The sequence below is a fragment of the Rhipicephalus microplus genome, chromosome 4 (genome assembly GCF_043290135.1).
Source record: "Rhipicephalus microplus isolate Deutch F79 chromosome 4, USDA_Rmic, whole genome shotgun sequence".
In the NCBI taxonomy this organism is placed as follows: Eukaryota; Metazoa; Arthropoda; class Arachnida; order Ixodida; family Ixodidae; genus Rhipicephalus; species Rhipicephalus microplus.
Genome location: NC_134703.1, coordinates 36,780,572 through 36,807,662, shown reverse-complemented (window position 1 = coordinate 36,807,662; position 27,091 = coordinate 36,780,572). Strand labels below are relative to the sequence as shown.

Here is a 27,091-nt window from a genome sequence, read left to right as displayed (position 1 = left end):
GGCGTAGCGGCGTGTAGCTGAAGATGACTGGCGACCTCACCTCCATCGATCGTGCCACCTAGTTTCTCGGCTGCGGTGAAGTGGGACGTCGTCAAGGAGATGAGGATCTTTGGTAGCGTGAAGGTGGTGGCGTCAAGCTCCGCACAGACGCCAGTGAGTCACTGTGGTGATTCCCCCGATCATTTGGCCTGCTGTCAGAGTGAGGACCAGGGTGTCTCGTCAACGTGCAGATTGCTACACCTGTAAGAAAAGTGCATGGTCGCCCATAGGACGGCGCTGCCATGCGACGACGATCGTGGCAGAATCGGCAACATGACCGCGGATGCGCTGATGTCAGCAGAAGGATGAATGGCCCGGTCGTTTAATGCCTGATAAACGGTAGGTGGTCTGCGTGCGTATTCGTCATACAATGGGTAGTACGGAAGCACAGCTTGGCTTGGCCCTTGAGGACGAGGCGTATATTGTAGTCATCAAGGGAGGCAGCGTTGATAATCGTAGCGCTTAAATCGCAGGGAGGAAAGGGTTCTCGGACATTAGGTGGTGGCAGAGAAGCCGCCTCGCGTAGGTCGAGCTCTTCGCGCACTACTTGGTGAATCATGGACGCGAGATCCGATGAGGTTGGATGCACGTCGACGCTGGCGACAATTGTGACGTTGGGCAGGCGGCTGAACTTTGGTGTAATGGTCCGCACTTTCAGCGCTTCAAATGTACGGCAGTGCTAGATATTGCACTTACACGCTCCAAACTTTTTTTTGGGATGAGGAGCTGGTAAATGTAGTCCGCGATCCCTTTTAGATGATGACCAACCTTGTCCTTGTCTGTCATCCAGGGGTCCAGTGCTTTGCACAACTTGAGCACCTTCACAATATACGTCGTGCAATTTCCTAGGGACTAGCGCTCGTTGCATAAGAGTTTGCTCGGCACGCTTCTTCTTCGCTGCCGGATCCCCGACGCACAACTTGATTTCATTGACAAACTTCTGCCACGTCATCAGGCTTCCTTCATGGTTTTCAAACCATACAGATGCTGTTCTTTTGATAAAGAGTCCCACATTATTGAGCTGGCCGGTGGCATCCCAGCCATTAAAGGACTCGCCCGTTGGTAGCTGAGCCATGAGTCAACCTCTTCTCCAGCTTGTTCAGCGAAGGATGGAGGCTGGATGTAGGGCGGCCACGGAATGCGAGAAGCAGGTGGCTCGTTGTCATTGTTGTCGTGAGACGCCATCGCAGGTGGTAGACCAGCAAGTCATAGACTTCGGCAAAGCTCTGCGCATTGCACTTCAGCAGTCGATGAGTCGTCGTTCGTCGGGGGTGCCGTTATCGTACCCAGCACCTCTCACCCAAACAGTTACGATGGGGCATGTTTATTGAAGAACGAATGGCGAAGGGTAGCCACGTCGACATTGAGCTGCTTCCAAACAGACCACTTCCGTTCTCCTCTTCTGGTGGTTGCAGTGCTGGCTATGTTCAATGTTATAAACATTATATATGTACTCCTATGATACAGTTGTCACAATGAGTTAATGCCAATTGTACTTGGGCGCCATCCGCTGAAGTTGATTTATGCAGCATTGTTCGGGGCTACCATCCTTGCGAGCACAAGCGTGACATATCAACTTACTACTTCTGGGGTTGCCAATATCTATGTTGCTGTTGGTATCCTTACACAGCTGTAAACAACTGTTCATATAAACCATATGCCATTGTTCAACATAACTCTTTGCGTACAACTTTTGAACACATCTTTGACATTATTTCGTAACGTATCAAAGAAATTGCAACACAGTCACCTTCCCTCGGCATACTTCGCATAAAATTGATTCTTATATATGTGGGATCTGCCATTTTTTTTTTTACCTATTACCTTTTTTTTTCCGCACCGTATTCGTTGCTTTTCCTTTTTTTCATGAGCCTTATTCTCCTCTATTGTCGCTGCCGCGAGCTGCAAGCCTGCGACCATTATACTGTGGGCCACAGACAGCCAGACTTCATTCCCCTGATCGTGCTGAGGCCTTCGGCCATCGATCACCCACTCTCCAGCTTCCGGTGCCAGTGGGGGATCGCGCTCCGGACACTCGACACACTGCCTACTGTGGGGAGGAAAGTGCCGATATCGCAGGCTGGTTAACTTCGGTGCCCTAACAGACAGTTATTTGGAAAGCTCTTAATCTGATTTTGCTAAATTTAGGGTATAACACTTTCAAACATCGAAGGCGATCACACGAAGACGAGGAGATAAGCATAGTTAGGGAACATCGAGTACGGTGGCTTGCTTTCACAGACCCATGGCAAGGCGGTGGGAGTGATTCGGGGGAGAAGGGTGGGGTGAAAAACTTGTTTCAAGAGCAAGAACATAGTGTACGATTGGACAGTTGCTTACAGAGGAGTCGATACGAAAGCTTTACTAAACGCTACCCAGCCTGGTGTTTTCCTGCCAGAAGCAGCTAAAGCACATTTTAAGTGTGGAGCATTTCTTATGGTGTCATTCATTGGCAGATTCGGAGCACCTCTGCTAATACTTCCTCTTTGCTCTATGCGCAACAGGTCTATTCCATTAACAGATATAGTGCTCTCTGTATGTTCAATTCGAAGATCTGGAGCAGCTACGCCGCGAGATCCACTTTGAGCTCCAGCGTTGGCGGCAGTTGCCGCCTTGTGCTGGCCCAGGCAGACACCTGCAAACATGCCACTTCCTTCCCCCTTTCTAGCCTCGAAAGGCCGACGCAGGCAGCGTCTGCTAATAAAAAAAAAAAAAAAACTTACTATTGACGTTGAATTCAACGCTTCTCTTTCACTCAATAAATAATAAAGACAAAAAAAAAAAAAAGAACAAATGGGCATGGGCCGGGTACGTAGCACAACAGGCAGGATAACTGCTGGTCACTAAAGCTAACTGAACGGATTCCCAGAGAAGGCAACGCATGAAGTGGAGACAGAAAGTAGTAAAAGGTTCGCAGGTATAACGTGACAGCAGAAAGCTCAAAACGGCGTTGATTGGCGGATCATGCATGAGGCCTTTGCCCTGCAGTGGGCGTAGCCAGGCTGATGATGAACAATTAAGCATTCCCATACCATACCCAACTATGCAACATTCATTCTAAACCCCCCCCTCTGCGATGCACTAGCTTGCGCCCCCCCCCCCCCCCCCCGACGATTCAGGCGGCATTTTTTTTTTATTCCATTGTGCAATAAACGAAATTTGAAGGAGACTTGCCACATCGACTCGATAGCCACAGCTCATATGCACTTTATATAGAGTCTGAGTGTAAATGCCTGGTATTTTTTCCACTTCATGCGGCTGATATACTTTGCACTCTCTCTTTGAAATGCAAAAATGAGGTAGCGTGGTTAGCACTGCGTAGATGAGAGCACCAGCTATGACTCCAATTTATTTGACATTGCTCTATGATTATTTCCCAAAAGTGTTAGACGGGTAATTAACCAAAAATTTACGCGGAAACAGTAAAAGTTGTGGCCCTGAAAGAAATTCTCGAAACCCTCTTTACAAGTTGTCTTGTGGGCTGCAGGTACCCACACAATAATCGAAGATTGGACAGTGCTTCGTTTATGCTAATGACATATTTGGCTGAAACAGGCCGGAAAAATCAGCCCGTGCAGTGCTCTAGTCTGTCGCCGTGCCCTGCTGTTCCAAGCTGTTACTCGCCCGTGATTTCACGGCCAAGCTCTGCCTATGCCAGGTGGTTGCTAGGCAATGTTTAGGGGTGCACAGCTCGGCCAAGCTTTCTCTCAGCGGTACATGGGCAAACCAAAAGCTTGAAATGCTCTGCTATTACCGTAATTACTCGAATCTAACGCGCACCTTTTTTCCGGTTTAAGCGAGTTCATAAATCGCATGGGCGTTAGAATTGAGTACGAACAAAAGAATTACGGTCAGTCTATTGCCATCGACAAATACAAAATGGCCGCCCCCTACGTGCGTCGGCATGGTGCGTCGGCCATTTCTGCCTATGTGTTTCCCATGTGCGGCACTTCATACGTGTGCTGAGGAGTTTGCCATCTAGTAGTGCATTAGCATCGACGGCGTGGAAGGGCCGACTCCAAAAAATTGAGTGCACCATGATGCCGCTTTTAAAAGAAAAGTCATTGCGTGTGCAGAAACGAACGGAAATCGGGCCGCATCGCGGTCGTTCAGAGTTCCCGAAACGTGCGTGCTGCACCGGCGGAAACAAAAGCAGAAGATTGTCGACAGCAAAGCTTCACGCAAAGGCTTTAGTGGACCACAGCCGGGTCGGTTTCCGCAAATCAAAGAGCTGCTCGGCGAGTATGTGCTTGAGCAGCGAGCGGCACAGCGGCCCGTGACGACAGAACTGCTCCCAGTGCGGGCTATGCAATTAGTCTTACAAAAAGGTCTAATGCGGAGCCAGTTTAAAGTGAGCAGGTGCTGGCTAACTAACTTTATGAAGAGGAAAGGCTTTTCCCTCCGAAGGGGAACATGCATATGCGAAAAGTTTTGCGGAGGAGTACGATGAAAAGCTTCACAGTTTTCAGAGGTTCGTCCTAATCTTGCAGCGCAACAACGGCTACCTGCTTGGGCAAATCGGGAGTGCCGATCAGACGCCTCTTTACTTCGACATGCCTGGCACCACAACCGTCGAGAAGAAGGGGGCGAAGCAACTTCGCGTGCTGACATCGGTCCACGGTAAAACTACAGTGACGGCAATGCTTTGTTACACGTCAGATGGGCACAAGCTTCGCCCGTACCTCATATTTAAATGGAAGACGCTCTCGAAAGGAGTAGTTTTTTTCGAGTGGTGTGATTGTGCGGGCCAGCGAGAAAAATGGGTGCACGTTGCAATCAGTGTCTTACGTTTTTTTTTTTCCGCGGTGGAAATCGGGTGCGCGTTACAATCGAGGGCGCGGTAGAATCGAGTAAATACGGTAAACGTTCGAGGAGGCAGCGCGTTACTTGCACACAAAGTGAGGAAGGGGGAACGGTGCCTAAGCAATGAAGAAGCCTCTACTTCAGCGTGGAAGTGGCCGCTTGTTGGCTGCATGCATAAAATTTGTAAACTTAAAACGAATGCAAAAAAAGCCAGGTCACAGGCCTTGTTCCAGGATACATGCCGCCGCTGTGTTGACATGCTTTGCATGTGTGCAACATTTGAAAAGGATGTTTTTTTCCCCCTGCCGTTATAGTGTGGGACAGCTCACACTATAGAAACTGTTAAGGTTGGGCAGCTTACGTTCTAAGTGGTCTAAAGCATATTATACAGTATTCTGATGAAAAACTGGTACACATGAAGTGTCATTACGGTCAACATTTCTATAACTGGGCTCATCAAAACGTTGGCTCCAGCAACATTGTGTTTAACGCTTTCTTATCGATTGAGGCCTTCACCTTCAAGTGAACTGTATTTTGCATCAAGCAGTATGCTGGGTACAGGGTCTCAACCAATTTGCTTTTTTTAATTTCGCCAACTTTTCCAGGTTTTCCATGGTGATTTAAAGAACATTCAATGAATGTTACGTTCATAGAACAGACCCAGGAGTGGTAGAAAAATTACGCAATCTTATAGAATAAGTAAATAAATGTACGGCACATGCTCTGAATGATCTGAGTGCCTGCGATAAATATGAAAAAATATGTATATCTGGTCAAAATTATACCTCCGAGCCAGCAAGTTGGCTGTTTGGGAGAATGCAAACGCTCGAGTTAAAATTAACTGCAGCTGAAAGTTTGAAAGAGACCAGAGACCAATAGTCATAAGGGTGTGGCGTGATACTTTTGAGATTTTTAAATATTTCGTTTTCAAAGATTCAAAGTTTGGGGGTCCACCAACATTGCAGTACAACGTATATTTCAGTTTTCACGGTACCCGTGGCTTTGGAAAGGATGCTCAGCTCTGTCCCTGCCACTACCTTCAACTTCAGAGCATCCGCGTATTTCTCTACGCGCCCACCCGACTCAAATGTGCGTTAGCCCTATTGCCACCATCACGTGGTACTTGCTTGTGGCGCATGTTTTCACGTCAGGCTTCGCCTGTAGTTCTAGTTTTCGTCGGGCAGCTTTACCTGTGCGCTTGTTACAGGGCTGTTTTCTCGCCTATCAGTTTGTGATTAAACGTTCGAGATGAGCTCCGAAAGCAGCACGAAAGGAATGCTATGACAGTGAAACATGCGACGTGAGTCACCTATGGGATGAAGTCGCCAATGACTGCTAGAGCATGTTTTACTAACACTTGATCACTACGCACAGTGTGACGACGAAGCATGCATGTGAGCTCAGCTGACGACCAATTAGATTCATACCATTAGACGTGAAACGACGTGAGCATTGACATGGAAACCGTGCATGTGAACCACCACGAAGAACCTGTATTTAACACCGATGCTTAGCTGTGCATAAGAAGGATGCGCATGTTTCAGAGCCAGTCAAGCTGCCCACATCAGGATAGATCGCGCTCTTTCTCATATAAACATGCACTGGTTATGTAATATTCGTGTATTTTCGTGTTTGTTTTTTTAGTGCTTATTAGAGCGTAACACGGTCGCAAATGTATACATGGCACAGGTAGGAGACTCACAGGGTTGTATTTATATTATTTGCGCAAATGTTTGATGCATCACTACAATTACTTTTTAAAATAATGAATCTTTCTTTTCTTTGTTGTTGTCCCTTGAGATTTGTTGTATCGAGATTTCGCTGTACATTGAAGGCTGCTCATACAACGTATTTGGTATATGACATGATAGAAGGCTTCCAAGTCGTCATGCTTGGGAAAAGCTTAAAGAACTATGAACTGTCGACACTTGCCTAGGTGCTTTGGTGTCAATGGCGGCACCTAGGGTGGGAAACTGCTCTTCGCTGGTGAAGTCGTAATTTTGGCGCATAGGTCGACGGGATCCCTGTGAGGCAGGGGTGCGTGCAGCAGCAGCGGCACCCGAGCGCAGGTGTGGTGGGCGGTATGCGCCACGGGTCTCCTTGGGCTCGGGCTCTGCAGTGAAAGAAAACACAAAGTGAGGAGATGCACAACAGTGATGAATGTCACAAACAAGCGCTCAAGAAAGCGCACACCACCTAATTCTAGCGATGGCGACAATACCAGGCACCGCTCGGACGCACCAAAAGCCAGCGTAAAAAAAGAAGAAAAAAAAAAACAAGCATCAAAGGACTCCTTGATAGTGCAGTCTCCCCCCCCCCCAATCTCATCGCTACACTGACCAACCTCCTCGCACCTATCGGCGCGCTACCTCCGGAACCACCGTGAAAGAAAGCATGAGTGACTCCCTAGTTGCGTCATGTGTCGCGGATCGTTCGAAAGGAGTCTCATCCCTTCCACAACTTTGGCTGTACAGCACGCCAACGAACCTTCCAGAACTCAGGGCAAACGTATATAAGCGAGCAGCAGAGGGTGGAGAGCAGGAGATGAGAGTTTGCCGCCATCAGGCGAAGTACTGGTTCTACAATGACCAAGCAGATGAGTTGAAGAGGTTTTCCAACTGCGGTTGAAGGCTTGTATTACAAGCAGGAAAAGGGTGTGCTTACCGCTTGTGGGCAAAGTCGCGTTCTGCAGCCGCAGCACGTGAGTGGCCGACGTGTTACCAGCGAAGAAGTTTTCTTATTGGAGTGCGGACATTTGACGATGCGAGGTACCCAGAAGAGAAACATCGGGAGCAACGAAACGACAATCAGCGCCGGACTTTGAGTGAGTGGTTCCTTGAAGAAAATCATTCCACATTGTTCCAAGAACTTTGGACTGAATAAGTTTCATGCCTTTTAAGTGTTTTGTTCAGTGCATGAGATTGCATTGTAGCCCATGTTGTTTATGCCCATTGTTTTGAGTATATCTTGCTGTGTTGTGTACCCGCTGTCAAGAGTACCTTGTGATTGGAGACGTTTTGTATTGGTTTACAGTTAAAGGAGCACTGACATCAAATTTACTCATGCCAAGATTTTTGCATCAGCGAGCAGCTATAGACCCCGCAGCAGCGATTCGCGACCTAAAACGCAACTGAGAGATGAATAACTATCACTTTTATTGATTTATATCACTGGTATCTAGCACTATTCGAAACGGCCGGTAATCCCGCCATTTCTAGTGCTGGGAGCACCAGCAGTGGCGCTACCTCGCGGTCACCTCCAGATCAGGCCACAGCTGACCACTTCACCACAGAAAAGAGTGCCGTGTTGCTCAGCTGCTCCGCAAACATTTCGTCTGCTAGGCGGATGCATTCAGTCATGCCTTGTCACCTGCATTCCTGTCGCCATCGTACAAAGTGTCGACTCGTGTTCAATATTATAGCCTAGAGCTCGGAATCCCCGCGATTCGCGACATCGCAAATTATTTTTGCTTCGATCGACCTTTTGCAGAACAGGAATTCCGAAATGAATGTCGTTCCAAGTAGCACTGCAGAGGTGCCCGAGGATGCAGTCTTTAGCCATGTTCGCTCATGTGTCTCAGTTAGCTATATTGGTGTGTTTTGGCGCGCAAAGCGTTCAGGTGTACGTAGAGGGGTCAATGCAATATAGCTATAGCGAATGAGCATCAGCGGAGAAATAGAACACGTTTCCTGCTTGCCAGGTTCTTTTTTGAGCCTCCAGATGGCCCCACCTATCCAGCCTCTTGCGATTAACACAGTATTGCTACTTTTACATGGACGCAGTCTACAGATGAACTAAAATTCAACGATACCTGCGTGTTACTTGTTAGCAAAGATATCTGACTATACGCTGTTCGACTTTTGATAGCTTGTCGTGTTGATGTGTAACATGCGCGATATAAAAAGACACCCTCATTGCGCTTTTTCCGTGCTTTGAACTTTGAGGTTTTCTACGCTGTTTGACATAAAATTAAAATAACTTTCACGCGACGGATGCCGTTCAAATTTGGCCAAGAAGACCTATGCATACCAAGTGATCGAAATGATAAGCACATCTCGATATTGAAATTTGATGTCGGTGCTCCTTTAAACCTGCTTATAACGAACCTCCATATAACGAATTCCTCGATATAATGAAGTTTTTATATTCCCCGCCGTCGCTCCATAGAAGCACATGTACTTGCGACCTCTATGTAACAAAGCAACTGCGGGAGACAACCTTGACATAACGAATTCTCTCCACGGACAATATAGAAATTTTGCTTCGCATTTTGGCATTTTGCTACGAGCATGCATCTTCCACGGCTGCCCCGCCGCCGCTTCGGAGGCAAGCACGCGTTCGGGTGAGGCGTTGCCGCCGTTCTCGCCGCCGCGGTAGCATGTGCGGGTGTGCCCCCCTTCTCTTTCAAAAAAAAAAAAAAAATTTTGCGCGTCGGCAGTGCCACGCTTTTCATTAGCGTCACATATGTGGGGCCGCGCTGGATACGGAGGGCGCTTCACCTAATCGTTTTCCGCGATATCCGTGTCTGTCTCTGTGGCGCTCGCATTTCATTTTTGATGTCTTGCACGCGTGCATAGTTTCACTGCGTTTGCATGGTGTCGTCGTCGTCCCCCCCCCCCCCCCCCGACGACGTTCAGCTTTGCTTTTTTTTTATTGCGACAGCAATTATGTATATAAACAATCTCGACTGTTTTTTTTTTTTTTTTGCCGCCACCGTTGCCTTCATTCACCCTTGTTGCAACCGGAGTTTGCGGCACCGGAGATCCGGCATCAAGAGATCTTACTCACAAACACGAGCCACAAGACAGAAATACACTCACACATTAGTACAATACAAATGCAACACTGATGTGTTTAAATATTCTTTTTTTCCAGTTGCTATTCGCGAATGGAACATGTTGGCCCCTCACATCACCAACACTGAGTCACTGTCTCAGTTTGAGTTAGAAATAGAAAACAATTTTTAGCTTCTTTAAATACCCCGTGACAATGGTAATGAAACCAGCATGTACATACAGCTAAACCTCGTTATAACGAAATTGGAGGGACGCCGCTATTTGCTCGTTATAACCAATATTTCGTTATAGCAGTTTTCGTTATATTTCGTTATAGCAATATTTCGTTATTTCAGGGCATTTACCGCAAATATTATGCACTGTACTTACCCCAAAAAAATAGCGGGCGAAATAGCATACCGCCGCACGGTGGTATGCAACAAAATAACCACATTCCCAAATAAAAAGGAAAAAGTCATGCACCTGTTTTGATGCACTTCAAAATACACAGCTTGCATTTCAGGCAGACTTAGCTGCAAAGAAGTCCGCAATTGGACGTTGATGCATCTTCCTGATGCGAACAATGGCTCGCTCAGCTGCGGCCGCAATATTCAAGTTATCTTCGCCGCCCTCGTGAGCGCCGAAGTAGCGGTGCAGTACGTCCACCGCATCTGATGCCTCCGATGCCGTCGGCACGTTTGTCTCCTGTTCGTCGACAGAGTCATCGTCACTGGTTTTGTTACGATCACTGACAGCGCGCACAAATATCGTCATCCAGGAGCTGCTCCGTTGCCACCACTTCCGAGTCCGCACTCACATAGTCACAAAACGACTCGCTGTCAGGCACGACACCGGCGTCACGAAGTGCCGTCCATAATGCAGCGACTTCGTCTGATGGCTCATCGCTGGCATCTGGTGCGGCGGCAAATGAGGTGTGTCGAAAGCAGTTTGCGATCGTGGTCGCCGTCACACTCATCCACGCCGCCTGAAGCATTTCGAGCGCAGCGTACAAGTCAACATCAATGTCTCGCTTCATCCTCATGTTGAGCAGGAGTTTGTCTATCACACGCTTGCGGTAACCTGCCTTCAGCGACATAATCACGCCTTGGTCAAGCGGCTGTATTTTTGCTGTGCAGTTGGCAGGAAGGAACAGCAGCTCGATGTGTTGAAGCACGGCAGCGGTATGGTGGGCGGTGCAGTTATCTAAAATAAGGCACACCTTGCAATTCGCCTTTGCCAGCTTCTCGTTCCATTCGGAAAGCCATTTTGAAAAAACCTCCCTGGTCATCCAGGCTTTGCGATTGGCTACTTACTTGACTGGGAGCTGCCTCTTCCCCTTAAAGCAGCGAGGGGATGCACTTTTGCCAATTACGAAAATTGGCAGCTTCTCAGAGCCGGCCATGTTTGCACAAAGTAGCGCAGTGATCCGAAGCTTACTTTGTTTGCCGCCATGGCACAGCTCGCCTTTGAGGGCTAACGTCTAGTGCGGCAACATAGTGAAAGAGAGAGCGGTTTCGTCCGCGTTAAAAATATCCTTCGCGCTGTATTTTTCTAGCAGCCGTACGTTTTCTTTCGCCCACTTGGTAGCCTCTGCTTCGTTGACAGATTGCAATTCCCCGCAGACCCTTCGCCCGACAATGTCGTGACGTTCCTTGAAGCGTTGGAGCCAACCCGAACTTGCTACGAAGTTGTCATAGCCCATGATACAGGCAAAGTCTCTCGCTTTTCTTCGCAGCAAGGTGCCGCTCACCGGCAGATTCACGGCCCGCGTGTTCAAGAACCATTTAAAAACGGCCCTTTCGACCGCTTCAAAGGCAGGTGCCCTCATCCTATTAGCACTTCCTTTCACGCCACATGCATCAGCGTCGATGATGGACTCCTGCTTGCTGAAGATGGTTGACAGTGTGCTCGTCGATACGCCAAAGTCTCTTGCCACGTTGCCTTTCTTGGTCCCCGATTCGACGGCTCTTATCATAGCCACCTTCTGATCTAGCGTTATGCGCTTTCGCTTCCCGCCTGGCGCATTCATGTTGCTGGAATCACGAGCGCAGCACGATAAAAGATAAGGCCGAAGCGGTGAAAAAAGAGAAGAAACATGCACGCAAAAGCAACGCGGCTCACGACGCTGAGCGACAACACTTGCAGAGAAGGTAACTGTGAAGAGGAAGAGGCAGAAGGAGTGCTCTTTTGCGCTGCCCTCTAGGAGCCGGTTACTCAAGGGGAAGGGGGTATGTAAGATTAGGAAGTGCGCATCAGCGCCATGAGAAAGGAGAGGAGGTGAATATAAAGAAGACGCAAAAGAAAAGAAAAGGGCGAAACGTTCGCGGAGCGCTCTGCTGTCGGTGGTAGCCAAGCGGTGCACGTGCAGCGACCTCTCCTCCGGAAACAGCGCGTGCCGTCTGCTTTGCGCGGGTTGCTGGAGGGCACGTGGCGGGAGTTTTGAACTGCTAAATACAGTTCTCGCGTTGCGCTGTCTCAAATTCGCGTTGTGCACTGTCCTGACATCGGCTCAAAATTTTACTTCCTAACAAAATTTGTTCGTTATATCCCATAACAGGCAAATTTTGCCTCGTTAAAACGAGGTTTTGAATACATTGGTTTGTGTGGGGACTTTCAAGGGGAATTAGAATTTGCTCGTTATATCCATTATTTCGTTATAGCCTGTCTCGCTATAACGAGGTTTAACTGTAATGGCAGAAATGTCATATAGCCACGTGTATTACCAGGAGCTCCATACCAAAAGTGCTGTATCGGCATTCAGCCGGGCTCAATTTTCTGCAGAAGAAGGAAATTGGTTACCACCTACCGCGTGACTTCTGCTGTAGTACAACTCAAATAGCTGTGCCTTAGGTATCCACCACTACACATTGCGGTAACCCAAGTTGCGTATATGCGAGCAGGGCGGCTTTTGCAAGAGACTCCTTAGTATGCTGAAATGCATTTACCACTTGGTCGTTCCGCTGAACTGAATGTCACTTGCCTTAGTTCCTGAAGCTGCTACAGTGAAACTACGTTAAACTGTACCCGCGTAAATAGTAGTTTCGTTTTAAAAGTAGTGAAGTCAAATCCCCGACTCGGCAGCCATTGAACATAATGCATTTTGCATCCGCATAATCCGTACCAGCTTATCGCGTATGTATCGGGTAATAAGTAGTTTTTCCAATTTTCCTTGCGCACTCGCCGCGGCATGTCGTCCCCCACTGGTCGTCCCGACAGAACAGCAAGCCCCAGATATCAAAACACGCCTCGCTTGTTTGTGTTGATGATGATGGGGGCTGTGTTGGCGAGCGCCATCTCTTGGATTTTTATGCAACAAGAAGCACTCGGCCGGCAAGGCTTCTGGTGTTGTCCACGCGATGGCACTTTGCCCAAACACGCTAACACGGTGTGCGCTTGCTTCGATTTCTTTGTTCCTTTGGCGCTGTGCATAGGTGTTCTCTGGTTGATCCGAGCCGTACAGCTCTCGCGTCGTTTTTCACGTGTTGTGTATGTGTGCTTGTGCTGCTTCGTACTTGCGTCAGGCCGAAGCTGGGACAAAAGCATCGAGTGCTGAAAATAGAGGAGAAATTAGACATAATTCGTGGTATTGAAGGTAGCACGAAAAAATCGGCCCTGGCACGCGAAAAGGACCTGCCGTTAACCACGGTGTGTGCAATTCGGAATTCCAGAGAGAAGTTGCTCGGCAGTGCTGCTGCAACTGCGAAAAGGTGCCGGCTACGCGGCTACGCGGTTCGGCGTTTCCGAATGTAGAGGAGGCGCTGGTGAAGTGGCTAAAAGCTGCACGGTCAAAAAATCTGCCTATCAGCGGACCCCTGCTCGTGGAGAAGGCCCTGGTTTTTGCCTCGCAGCTCAACCATGACAACTTCGTGTGCAGCAATGGCTGGCTGGCCAGATTTAAGGCGAGGCACGGCATTACCACGAGGACTGTTTCGGGAGAAGGTGCTGCTGCTGACGTGGATGGCGTGGAGCAGTGGCAAAATGGTCAGCTGAAGAACATCTTGAAAGACTGCACACCTGATGACATCTTTAATATAGATGAATCAGCGCTATTCTTTAAGCTGCTACCAGACAAAACGCTCACGTTCAAAGGTGAGACGTGCACCGACGGCAAGCATGCAAAAGACAGAATATCAGTGGCGTTTGGCGTAAACATGACTGGAACCGACAAAACTCCGCTCCTCGTGATTGGGAAGTCAGCGAAGCCTAGATGTTTCAAAGGCGCCCGGTTGCCATCAGGGGTCGTCTATCGCAGCAACACCAAAGCATGGATGACGGCAAAACTCTTTGAGGAGTATGTGCGCCTCATCGATCGTCGTTTTGCGGCTAAGAACAGAAGAGTTATTATTTTAGACAACACGTCGCCCTGGACAACCTGACATCTGTGAAGTTGGCGTTTCTGCCCCCAAACCCAACAGCGATTGCCCAGCCCTTGGACCAAGGCATCATTCGAGCTGTAAAACAGCTCCACAAGAAGAACCTGCTGCGCAGATTTCTTCTCGCCATTGAATGTGGCAAATTATTCTCCATCAACCTGATTGGCGCGATTCACTTGCTCGAATACTCGTGGCGGCAGGTTGAAGCAACGACAGTTCGAAATTGCTTCAAGCGTGCTGGCTTCAGTGTGTGTGCGGGCGACGCAGGTGACGCCAGTGACACCATCGACCAGACTTCGGACACCGTAGACGAAGCTTGCAAAACTCTGCTAGCTGAAGTGCTGGAGCGGCAGGACGTCACGGAAGGCATTTCTTTCCCCGACTTTAGAGACGCAGACAGCGATGTGCAGACATCTCTGAACATGTCCGACGAAGCCATTGTTGCCTCGGTTGTCGAAGTGTCGCCAAATGATAGTGATGAGGACGACATGGAAAGCGACAACACGGGTGATCCAGGTTCGACAGTGGCCGAAGCTGCGCATTGCGTCAGCGTCATGCGGGTATTCGCCGAGAAGAGGGGGCTGGCGGAAAAGCTGGCTCACAGCATAACTGAGTTTGAGGCCGCTGTCATTGCTGCTAGGCCGTTGCGTCGTCAAATGAAGATTACAGACCGTCACACAAAGTTAATAAATTACTGCACGTTTTTTTGTTTTTTCATCGCACTCCCTGAAGGCTTCTTTTTTGGACAGGTGAGCGACCTGACACTATTTCGGTTAAGCAGTATTACCGTTTAGTACGTACTTTTTTTGAGCTCCGGCCAACTACGGTTTAACGAGGTTTCACTGTAGTAGGCTGTGCAGCGGGTGAAGCATGTGGCGCTAAAGGAACGTGGCCGATCTCTCTTTCTAGGAATAGCTACAACACAAGAGTAAAATGTGACTTCACAGAGGTAGCCGAGTGTTCATCGTGCATTGTTTTGCCACAAGGGCGAAAAAATGAATGCCACAGCAACAAATTGCAAGTCACGCAAAAAACGGCAAGCAGCTTAAAACTTGCAGTGCACATCTCGAGCAGAAAGTGCGCATGAAATGGGCATCCACAGTACAAGCGCAGACAAGCACAGTTAACGCAGCTCAACACTGGAAGCAGGCTGTTCAAACAGAAAGAAAGATGCACAAAATGAACATACAGGTATAAAGCGGACAATCGTGAACAACTGTGAAAATTTTTACTTCGTGGTGTATGAGCAGTGTGCTCCTTTCGTAAATGCGGTTGTGACAGAGATTGAAGTGGCCTTCGTTCTTTCCTGAATCATGAGTCTGATGAGCACATGTGCAGGAGAGACCACACACCATAGAGGCGGCACTCATCGAAACGCAAAAGCTGGCGACCTGTAGAGTGCGCCCAAATGCGAGCACTTGACATACCGGCGAAGTGGCTACGTGCGAAGGAATTTCGTGAGCAAGTACTAAGACGGATGCCGTGTGCCTTCAGAGAAAACAAAAAACGTGGAAGCAGCTCGCGATAAAATTCAACAGCCGACCCAATGGGCACCCGTGAATAGCTGACCAAACAACTAGAGCGCCACTTTGAGAAGTTTTACCGGTATGAGAAAAGTGTTTTTGAAACCATCAGCTACGAGACACTGACAGGGCCATCGCTCCCAAGTTGAAATGTGCCAACTCCATAAAAGTGCGATGCGATCAGCAGCTGCATAAAACGGGGCAAAACAAACCTATGACCAGGATGGATACTATCCTACAGAAAAAGCATAGTGAGCACATTCTTCACGACACTTTTTGTGAAGCGGGAGTGGCACGAAAATTCCTGCTTGTCAAAGGTCTCAACCAGGTTTCGTCAATCACTGAGGACTCGCCGCAGCGGTGACGTGTATGCTGTGCCGTTCAATATTTCTTCTTTGTGGTCCACATAATAAACGAAATACGCAAAGTTGTCGTGCCCCGCCTTGTTGTTTAAGGAAGCCCTCAGGTAGGTCATAGGCTACCTTAACCTTTAATTAAGTACGAGGGAAGTTCTGTGATAAGTACAAGGTAGGTTCTTGAAACGCGTTAAGGGCAAACTTATGGCTAAGGCTGACTTAAGTGATAAGGATAATGAATGCTAAGTTAGGTTTATGAATACGGCGGTCAGTCTTCTACATTTGGTGCTGAAAGCCGGGACTACAGCTTAGGCTGGAACTGAGACCATGATGGCAAATATATTGAAGAAGCGCGTTCGCCGCCCGGACGCGAGGCGGGTGCCCATCACGATTACTTTGGCTCTGTTCTGCTCTTGTCCTTCAGGACGACCCGAGGTTCGCAAGGCTAGGATGCCCGTGGAGATAAGAGATTTGTGTCCTGTCAGCCCAGCCCTCGGAGCAGCTGAAGATGTCTTCCCAATAACTTGATTTTCACTTCTTCGACGACTTCAAGCCTCGTGAGGCCAGGATGATGAAGTGTTGCTACGATGACGCCCTTCCTGCAGGTCTACCCTCGAAGCTACCAACTGTTGATTACCCGACTCGCCCTGTTTGCGCGAGGATAGTCAATGAAACGATCCCGAAGTCGGAATACTGATGCCTTTTAGTGAGAGTAGTTATGAAGACCCTAACCTTAAATTATATTGCATCACACCAACGTTGTTGATTTTTACGCGTAAAGCCAATGAACTAATGAGCGCTAAGAAGAAAGACAAAACGATTGAGGAGAATATTAGGCAGCTTCAAGATATTTGAAAGGCATTGCACACAGCACCTGATGAATCCTTAAAAGAAAGTGATGCAGCATTTTCGGCTACACCACCGCGAATAAGCAAGGCCTAGGAATATTGCTTATACCTTGAATCGACGAGACGAATTCTAGAAAGTCGACCACCAGATGTTTGATAATATACACTTGGAGAACTAGAAAGAGATGTGGAACATTGTGAACCCTTTGACTTTGACATCTTAAGAGCGCTATGAGCCCTACAGCGTCAATTAGAGGAACTACAAAGGAGACCATTTGGTGCACTCGCACAACCATCAGGAATATCAGTGAAGTCTAAGCCGAGCTACAGTATGTCACAGAGTGAGAGAATGCCCGTCGATGACAACGAAAAAAGGGCTGCAATTTTGAGGAATTCTGGTACCACTTTGAACAAGACCTAAGCCATGTAACTCTCAGAAGTGATGGTGAAGATAAAGTGAAACGAGCTGCGGTTTAGCACAAGCTGTCTGCATCTACTTCTAACTACGGCACTGAAAATAATGTCATAGAACGTCATGCTACATCAGCTGCCGTTTATGGAAACCCTGAAGACATTTCGAGCTACTCTGTTATTGAAGCTCTTGAGATCTGGCTCCACTGCAACAAAAGTGCCAAGCGTGTTCCCAAAGACAAGGCGACCAAGCAAAGAACAATTACGAGTTAAAGAGAAAGAAGACATGCAAACACTTTTTAAGGGTACTGAACAAAATTTTTGCCACCAATATTTCCATCCAAATCGATAGATTGGGTCCTGAAATTGATAGAGACAACCTTCATCCAAGCGTAAACTACGGTAAAATAATGAATTGAATGCCTTTTTCACAAACTGTCGCATCTAACGGCAGCGCCGTGAACTAGGGCATGTGACGTTGGGTGACGCCAAGCTGGCAAGCCAACAATGCTAGCCCATTGCTCGCATCTCTTGACTCCTCAGTTTCCACTTCGGTTCCCAGAATCGGTACAAAGGGCAACAGCAGCGAACAATGCTTCCGGCTGGGGTTAAGCGGTAGCGCTTTTGCGAAAGGGAAAGAGTGGAGTCAAAGGACAGCTGGGGGAAAGGAAGAGGAGGACAAGAACATGCCTCGGTGAGTTTGACTTCACTGCTTGCACTCGCGAGCAGCCGCCCCGCACTCACAATCCATCAAAAATTCAACCAACTGTTCGAAAATACGGAAAATAGACTTCATTCATCGGAACAGTGGCATCTTCCGAGTGGAATTTCGAAGTTTTGTCAGTTTTTCCTATTTTCGTTCAGTATCCCTTTAAAGATGACTCGTGGAAATTCCTACCAGCCAGAAGAATCAAGATCTCAACTTTCAGGACAAGCTTAAGGGGAGATGCGAGTCGAAAAATCGCGTTTTTAGTAAAATTTCTCGTATTTCTGATTTTTATTGCATTGTAATCTTCAAACCTTCTTCTTTCATCTGTGAAAATTTCAAAACTAAATTCGAACCGCAAAATGCAAAAAAATGTGTATGAAAGCATCGCGGTGGCTCAAAATTTCGTGAATTTGCGCCGATATTGGCCATTTTTGACTGCGCGTCGTCGCAGTGCCGCCTGCCATCGCGATCGGTTGGGAAAGTTGCGTCCGGCCTTCTTCTTACAGCTCCGACGACCGCCAGTTTCGTACGTGGGCAGAAAGAAATAAAAAACGAGGCCTTTTTATCACGTGGTTCGAGCGGTTTCAAACGCGCGGCACCCTAAGCCGCCTCGGCATTTGGTCCGTCTGCTTTTCTGTGCGTCTACGCATATTTCCGCGATGACAAGCCCGAAAAAGTGCAACATGAAACCGCAGAAGTTTCAAACGAAGCACAAGTTCAAGAGAAGGCGGCGTAAAGCGCCCCGAACGACGGCGACGAACGAGAGCGCGCCTACGTGTGCTAGGCTGACGGCGGCATCGACGAGTGCGCGAGCGACAGTGGCTGCGATGAAGGGATTCACGCTGCGCTTTCTTTCGTCAGTGCTTCGGAAAAGAAGCTCGGCTTCTTCGAAAAAGACGAAAGACGGTGCGATGAGGTTTGTGCAACGACAGTTTTGTGCGACACCCTCTTGCTGACGGCACTTGTGGTAGGTGCGGCATGCCCTGCTTGCGGTATTCAAAAACTTCCGTTCGGGAGCCGGCAGAAAAGCGCAAGGGACTTTCGTCGCTCCTCGAACTTCATTGCGAAAACAGCGAATGCTCAGCGACTATTCTTTCATGCTTCTATACGTCACTGCGCGTTACGGCGGACGGCAGCAGCCGAGTGAGCCAACGGTACGACAGTGGGAGATCCCGAGATAGTTTCGCTGTAAATGTGAAGGCGGTGGTGGCTGCACGCGCTGTCGGCATTGGGCATGAGCAATTGTCGAGATTTTGCTCCATTATTGGACTCCCAAAGCCAATGCACCACCGAGGATTTTTTTTCGATAGCAAAGAAGGTGCACACCGCTGCCATGGCAGCTGTGAGTGAAAACTTGCGCCGATCCAAAGAGTTGACGAAAGAAGTAGCAGGCGAAACTGATGTGGCTGTTATGTTCGACGGCACTTGGCAGAAGAGGGGCCACAAAAGCCACAGCGGGATTGGCGCAGTTATCTCCTTAGATACTGGCCTCTGCTTAGACTTCGAGGTCATATCAAATTACTGCCTGACATGCAGTAGGCACAAGGATATGGGCCCAGACGAGGAAGTGTGGCAGGCATTCCATGGCCCAGTATGTGAAAAAAATGCAGACTGTTCCTCCCATGCCATGGAAACGGAGGCTGCAATGCGCATTTGGCAGAGAACATTGACTTATGACACCCCACTGCATTTCATGACATTCTTGAGTAACGGTGACAGCAAAGCATATAGTGCAATTGCAGAGTCAAAAGTCTATGGTGCTGTCAGTATAGAAAAAGAAGACTGCACTAATCATGTGGCCAAGAGACTTGGCACCGCGCTACGGAAGCTGCATGTGCAATTACCACGAGGGCAGAAAATGAAAGAGCCAGCCATTCAGAAGCTCCAAACATACTATCAGATTGCCATAACAAGCAACAGGGGGAGTGTACGGGATATGTACACTGCAGTATGGGCTTTCTACTTCCACTCATGCTCTACTGACAATGCTGGCAGCCACAAGTCTTGCCCTGCAGGAACAGAGTCGTGGTGCAAACATCAACGCGCTGAAGCACTTGGTGAACCTGCACCACACCACACACCTCTCCTGACAAAAGCACAGGGATTGGCTGTTTAGCCCATTTATAAGCGGCTAACGGATGAGAAGCTCCTTGCTCGATGCATCAAAGGGAAAACCCAGAACGCATCGGAATCCCTGAACAGCAAAATTTGGCTACCTTGCCCCAAGACTAAGTTTGTCTCCCGAACGGTTGTCGAGACTGCCGCAGCTATGGCAATCCTGTGGTTCAACAAGGGTCGTGCTACTTTCGAGCACATCCTGGAAGAGCTCAACATACTGCCATCTAGAGATCTAGTTACTTTCAGTGATTCCCGCGATGCGAGGCGCATCAAGAGAATGTCCGAGCGTCTGACAGCAGAAGCAAGGGCCCACCGACGTCGTGGAGTGAAAAGGGCACGGCTAGAAGAGAGTGCTCGCAAGGACCATGAGGGCACAACCTATGCTGCAGGACAGTTCTAGTAACTTGCAGTGCTTTTCAAAGTTCTGTTGAACATTATGGCCAAAGATTATGCATTTCTAACAACTCTGTGATAAAAAAAAAAGGTTTCAAACTTTCAAATGCGTTTTTCTCTTTTTGCAGTTTTGTGTGATCTGTGCTTCTTATACACGCTAGTTCGTATACTTAGAATTGTCATACCTCTATGAAATTTTGCACATAGCATGATGAAGGCCCATAGAGTGCAAGTATCTATTCAGATTGTCAGTGCTGCTTGATTATGTTTTTCAAAAATTACATAACATTGAAAGCCCTTGGCAACCAGAGCCATAGTAAATTTTTCTATTTTATTATTGTATTTCACCTTTTTACACACAAAATTTATATAGCTTTTTTCACTCTACAGTTCCAAAGGATCATAGTCAGCTATATCTGCATGCTTTATCTCAAATTTTTATAGGTCAGAATTGTTGCATAACAATGGCCATAATTTTGCAGTATCTGACCTGCAGAAAGAAAACCAAACAATCTACATGAAAATAAATGACATAATTGAAAAGAGGAAAAAAAACTGTATTAGCATGCCAATTTGTGTTAAATTCAGACTCTTATTGAAGAAAATCGTTTTTCGAGTAGCATCTCCCCTTAAACAACAGAGTGTGCTTCCGTGATATGCACTCGAAGATACACAGCCATTATGATCCAGGACTAAACGACGTCAGAACCTCACAACAGTACCCGACAGCTTGGAGAGAGAGAGACTCATTCTGGTGAATCGAAAGAAATTATGAGAAAGAAGGAAACGACAGTCAATATGCATGAATGCCAAAGGCCTGATAACAAAGAACGGAGGAGCACACAAAGACGTTGAGAGCTGTGACATCATACCAAGTATGGGCGAGCCACAGACTTGCCAAACCGCATGCAAGCAGCGAGGTGATGTTGGAAGAACAACTGAAATTCGGAAGCACTCCAAACATCTATGGAAGAAAAAAGTCCTCGCTAATAACCAGATAATGCGCACTTGATTGCACAACCTAGAACCGAATTGGGACTCCCCAAAACTGCATTTGGCTGTGTGCAAGACTAACTTGTGAACACTAAGTGGTGGTTAGTACCAGATGTTGCATGCGTCAATTATCGACCTTTTCTGCAGCCAGCAAACGAGAAGATAGGGCAACATGTTATACAAGGGGCTTGAATTCAGAATTCAGACTATCGCCTAGCCAGTGCGATGACGCGGCAGTGTTGGCTTGTATCGTGCCATCCTATTCTTTTCGCTTGTGTGCCATATCATCTTTTTCCCTTCTTTGTCGCGGGCAGGAAGATGTTAAAATGGAAAACGAAGATGGTCTCGCACCGCTCGCCTACTTTCATCATTAGGATCAGTGTGGGATTAAAGGTGGAAGGAGAAGGCAGGCATGGCGTCGTTCTCAGTCTTTTACATTCGCCGAGTAAACATCGCGTTTCTGACCTCCAACCACGAGTCCTCGTTCTTATCAGACTCCCAGCGACAGAACCTTTCCTGTTTTTTTTTGTTTGCAATCTATTAGTATATATTTTGCAACACCACATCTGTGATGAAAATAGGTCAGCGGAGTCGTGGTTGACACTAGCAGGAAACACTTTCGTGTTAAAACTGGACAGTTTCACATGCATCTGTGTGTTATATATACTAATAAACACCCTGACCCCACAGAACTTGTATTGTTGAGAATCTATTTTACAGATGGGCCAACCTGTCTTGGGTGGTGGTGCTTGCGGCTCGGGTTCGGGAGGTGGTGTAGATGGCTGCTCCGCCGCAGCAGCCTGCTGCTGCTGTTGCTGCTGCTGCACTTTCCAAGGTCCAGACTGCTGGTCACCAGCCTGCTGGCAGTCCTCGCCATCCTCGTCCAGCTGCTCCCTTGCTGCCTCTTCCTCCTTTTCTTTTTCGCTGCATATTAAGGAAAAACTGTTAAACCCATCACGGATACTGGTGGAATTTGAAGTCACAAATCATACTAATTAGAAAAAAGAATGGCATCGTCCTGTCGCCCACTTAAACTTCAGAAGCATACATACAGACAAACACACACACACAGACACACACACACACACACACACATATATATATATATATATATATATATATATATATATATATATATATATATATATATATATATATATATATATATATATATATATATATATAAAGATTTTGTTTCTAATTTGCAGCTATATTTGTATAATTAAATTGTTTCATTGCTTTTATGTCTATACTCAAAAGGTTCCCTGATTTATTGCTTATTTGACATTATTTCCTGCTGTATTCTGCTTTTCTCTTTGTACAAGAATTAAATGTCCCAGTGCAGTTCTCAACTTTGGGATTCTTGTCTGTATTCATTGTGATATACTGTTACGAATAAAGAATAAACAAACTAAAGTAGCAGGGCACCAGGAGATACCATAGTGGACTCTACAACTGTCATGATTACACTACAGGCTACAAATTGAGGCCTAACAATGCAAACCATTACAGAATCATCACTGGCGCTGACGAGTGTACCATCACCGGCATCAAATGCTGGGAGCAAGCCTAGATCCAAGAGTGAGAAATGTCCCTCATTTTTCTGTGCCTGACAACCACCTTCAGCCATGAGACATCCCAGGCCTCCATCAATGGAAAGGACAGTCTTGGGTAACACTTTTGCGTGCACACAGAGAACGGAAAAACAGAAGATCAAACAAGGGCAGAACTCTGCATATTCAGTACTAACATACCTGCCAAGTTGAAAGATTTAACGGGGGGGGGGGGGGGGGTTTAAACTCGTTTAATTATCATTTTCCCCTATTTTCTTGGCACCAAAAGAAAACAAAACAAAAAACATCGCACAAGAACAAGAGGGGCGGAGTCCCAATTGCAAGCGCCAACACAGGCGTTGCGGTCTTATAATGGCTTGGAGTGGCCAAACACACGAGGTAGGTTTCCCACTAGGGTGAGAGTATCAAAGGAGGAGTGCAAATACTTCCGAAATTTCGCAGCATCAAAACAACCAGAAAAATATATTTCCGTCAAAACAACTCTCGTTTATCTTCCTGGGACACACGTGAACGGACGGGATGGTGCAGCTGCATGCCGTGAAAGCACAGGTCAAAGCTTTGCTCGCTACTAGATTCTTTGCACAGGAACGCCAAAATGCTTGTAGCCCTTTTTTACATCTTCAATGCCTTTAACCTACCACTGAATTAGCCACGTGCCCTTGGAGCGCGTAAATCGTTATCGCATCACCGCGATCATGGTTTTGTGCACGGCGGTTGCGGCAAACTGTAGTTCTGTTTTCAATCTGCGTGCGTAGGCTACGTACGTGCCTTCAAAACTAAGTCATTTTATGCTATCTATAATTGCATATGTCGCGAATTTGTCTAGATTTTGCAAAAAGCCGCGTTGCTTTGATGGGGTCAAGCGTTAGACTCGCGCACGCTTTCGGAGTTCTGTCCCTAACACGTCGCCATACATGATCGTGTCAAGAATGTCCACTATTGCGTCCACAGCGGTTGTGGCCACAACCACGCACACTGTAGAAGACAATACAGGTGCTGGTAGCACGCTGCTCTCGATCGACCTTTGTTCTACGGTTTCAGTACTGAAGTCCGTCGATTGATTGATTTGTAGGGTTTAACGTCCCAAAACCACCATATGATTATGAGGGACGGCGTAGTGGAGGGCTCCGGAAATTTAGACCACCTGGGGTTCTTTAACGTGCACCCAAATCTGAGCACACGGGCCTACAACATTTCCGCCTCCATCAGAAATGCAGCCGCCGCCGCCCTGATTCGATCCCGCGACCTGCGGGTCAGCAGCCGAGTACCTTAGCCACTAGACCACCGCGGTGAGGAGGTACTAAAGTTCATATCACACGCCACTATTAGGAAATGTATTTAGAACATACAAACCTCAGCCCAATGGACACAGTGGAATTTGGTTGAGCGATTTCATGAAATTCGTTTATAACAAAATGTGGTGGGTTCGCAAAAAGCCTAGCGTGGACTACCAGCATATTTGTCAATGCGGCCAGATCACACGTAGAAATTTCAATTTCTGGGAGATTATCATGACAATTGTACAAACGGAAGAAAATGTCAAAATCTGGGAGTCTCCGGGACTAGGCTAGTATGTACTAAAAGCAGACTAAGAGCAAGATCTACAAGAAATACTAGCTGGTCGGCATCATCCTGCACTAAAGTGAGTATCGTAATGGCAACAGGGTAGTTCCACTCAAAACAAAAGGGCAAGGTCATGTACCATCTGAAGACCACTTCATCATATTGGAGGCCCTTCTACAAGCATGTGACATACTGATCATTGCAGCATCTTTTGCAAAACACTTCTAGTCACCACAGCTCAAGTATACCAAACATACCGTAAAATCCCGAACAAGTGCCCCGCTCTTCCCCCTACCGTGGATGATATTTTAACATTTGTACACGGGGCCTTTGCTCAGTCATGAATCAAAACTCAAGATGACGGTGAAAGAGCCACTAAAGATAAGGAATGGACACTCGTGCTTCTGGTCAAATGCTTTACTGAATCTGCATTGATGCACTGTTTTCATTTGTACCCGTCGGGTGAATAAAAACAGAGAATGAAAAAGCCATTGGTTGGAGAAAAGAAGAGGCCGCACGGTTCTCCCAAAAATGGGAACAGGGCACTTGCTCGGGATCTCGCGGTATATCTCATCGTCAATTAAAGGCTTTAAAATTGTCCCCTTCTCCTGCGGAGAAGTTCCTTCATCCAGCCATACAAGCCCATAAGTATATGAATTAGACAAACATGTATAAATAATGAAACATTTGTTGTAGCACTAATCCTAAGTTCAACCCAAAGCCTTACTGCATCTCATCCTAACAGGAAAGAGGCTGCCATGGCAAGGAATCAAGCTGACAACTTTACGTCCAGCAGAAAGATGCCTCAACGACTTTGCGACAGAATCAGAAGAGGTAGTCAGCACTTTGCACACTACGTTTCAAGCTCGCGTTTAATGCTTATAGGCACACAAATGCCATGATGTGCATGTGCTGATCAAATCTATCTCTGATTAAGTAACCAAATAGACGGCTTGCTTTGACGTCACTGAAACCACCATGTTGGTGAACTGCATGGCACACTCAAGGTTTGTGGCATCACACACTCATGTTATCACTATATCACTTGTAAATTCTTTCATTACCAACAGATAAAGGCCAATAAAATTCAGCCCACATTGTTATCATATTCAAGTACAATGGAATTATGCTGCCTCATTGTCATCAAGGCCAGCATGCTGGTGCACCAGTACGTTATGGAGCTGCGACCATGACGTTGCATGAAAGCTATCTATAAATCGGCACTGGTCTTTAAACATAAACCATGATGCTTGGTTGTACGCAAGTCCTATCATCCGCTGCTCTTGGCCAGCTGGTACCAATGACGACATGGGGGGACCATCACTCTGAGCACTGGCCCAGCACGGAAAGTCCAAAAAGTAATAAGTGTTGGAAAAGACGTGCTTCGTGTTAGCATTACTTTCATATCAACCAGATTGTCAAAAGCAATGAGGCATGAAACAATCCGGTGTGACAACTGGCAAAGAACAGGATGTAAGAACTGACACACGAGGACACAGCGCTGTTTTTTGCAGCCATTCACAATTCAGTTGAAGTAGTGCACTTACTTAAAGTTAGTAACTTACAATTTTTTGCTGCAAGTGTAAATTGGGAAAAAAATGCACAGATTAATCAAACAATATTGCTAAGATGAAATACATAATGGCACCAGTGGACTTTCTCAAACAGCATCTTTAAGCTTAAGGTAGGGGATAGAAAGTTGCACAATGCGTGGGAAATCTCAAATATCAGAAACAAATGTAAATAAAAGGCAACACCCTTGTCAATCACATTTTCCCCCCTTTGCATTATTCGTGATCTGTAGCAGATACAACAGAGATTGACGATCATTAAATGTTTAAAGAATGAAAGAATATCCACTAGAAACAACAAATGAACTCTTGATCAAAATGAAAAGCTAAATATAAATGATTCTATTTTTACACAACTATGGTGAACTCCCACAGGTGTGTAAAAATTGTACAGTACTGCCCTCCCCCCCCCCCCCCCCTTACAAGGAGTGGCCCATTAATGAAGAGAGCTACACGGCAGATTTCTGCAAGTCTACAGCATTACACAATGGTTCCAAGAACTGTCCTGCTGCTACGAAAAGCTTTGGAAGCTGCAGATGCAAGCACCTTCACTCTTAAAGGTATCAGGCTACAAAAAACTTGAGTACAGCGTGTTCCAGAAATTGTGAAGCTCACAAAACGACACGTAAGGAATCGGGGGGCAGAGCGTACTGTGTTCAGGCGCTGCCAGTTACCTCACAGTACGTCGTCATAACTTGCCTCAAGCGGTAAGTCATTATTCTAACTTAACACACGCACAGAGATACGCGGCGCGTTGTCAGTTAGGCCAATGAACGAAAGCCAGCTAATTCTAAAGTTGTTCGGCGTGCGCACTTACGCAATTGTGAGTGCCTGAATACGCAGACCGCTGTAATCCACTTCTTTCTCCTCCTCGAAGTCGTTCCACTCGTCTTCGCCCTGGAAGTCAAAACGAACAGAAAGGGCGCCAGGATTAGCGGTCGCAGGGATGATTAATCAGCCGTCAGTGCAATTAAGGGATGTAAATACATCCGCATCCAAGTTATCGCAATGACGTAGTATCACTACGCGTGCAGAGACGACC

The 27,091-nt window shown here is 47.1% G+C and overlaps 1 protein-coding gene across 1 annotated transcript in view; it reads right to left on the bottom strand.

Moving 5' to 3' along the window:
- The window catches only part of LOC119171880 (protein CDV3 homolog A), a 35,203-nt gene that overhangs the window by 7,597 nt on the left and 515 nt on the right, over positions 1-27,091 (bottom strand). Inside the window, exons 2-4 of the mRNA XM_037422747.2 lie at positions 26,867-26,946; positions 22,072-22,265; positions 6,775-6,955 (exon numbers count right to left, since the gene is read on the bottom strand). Of these exons, the coding sequence (XP_037278644.2) occupies positions 6,775-6,955; positions 22,072-22,265; positions 26,867-26,946 (455 nt within the window). The remainder of the gene's footprint in view (positions 1-6,774; positions 6,956-22,071; positions 22,266-26,866; positions 26,947-27,091) is intronic.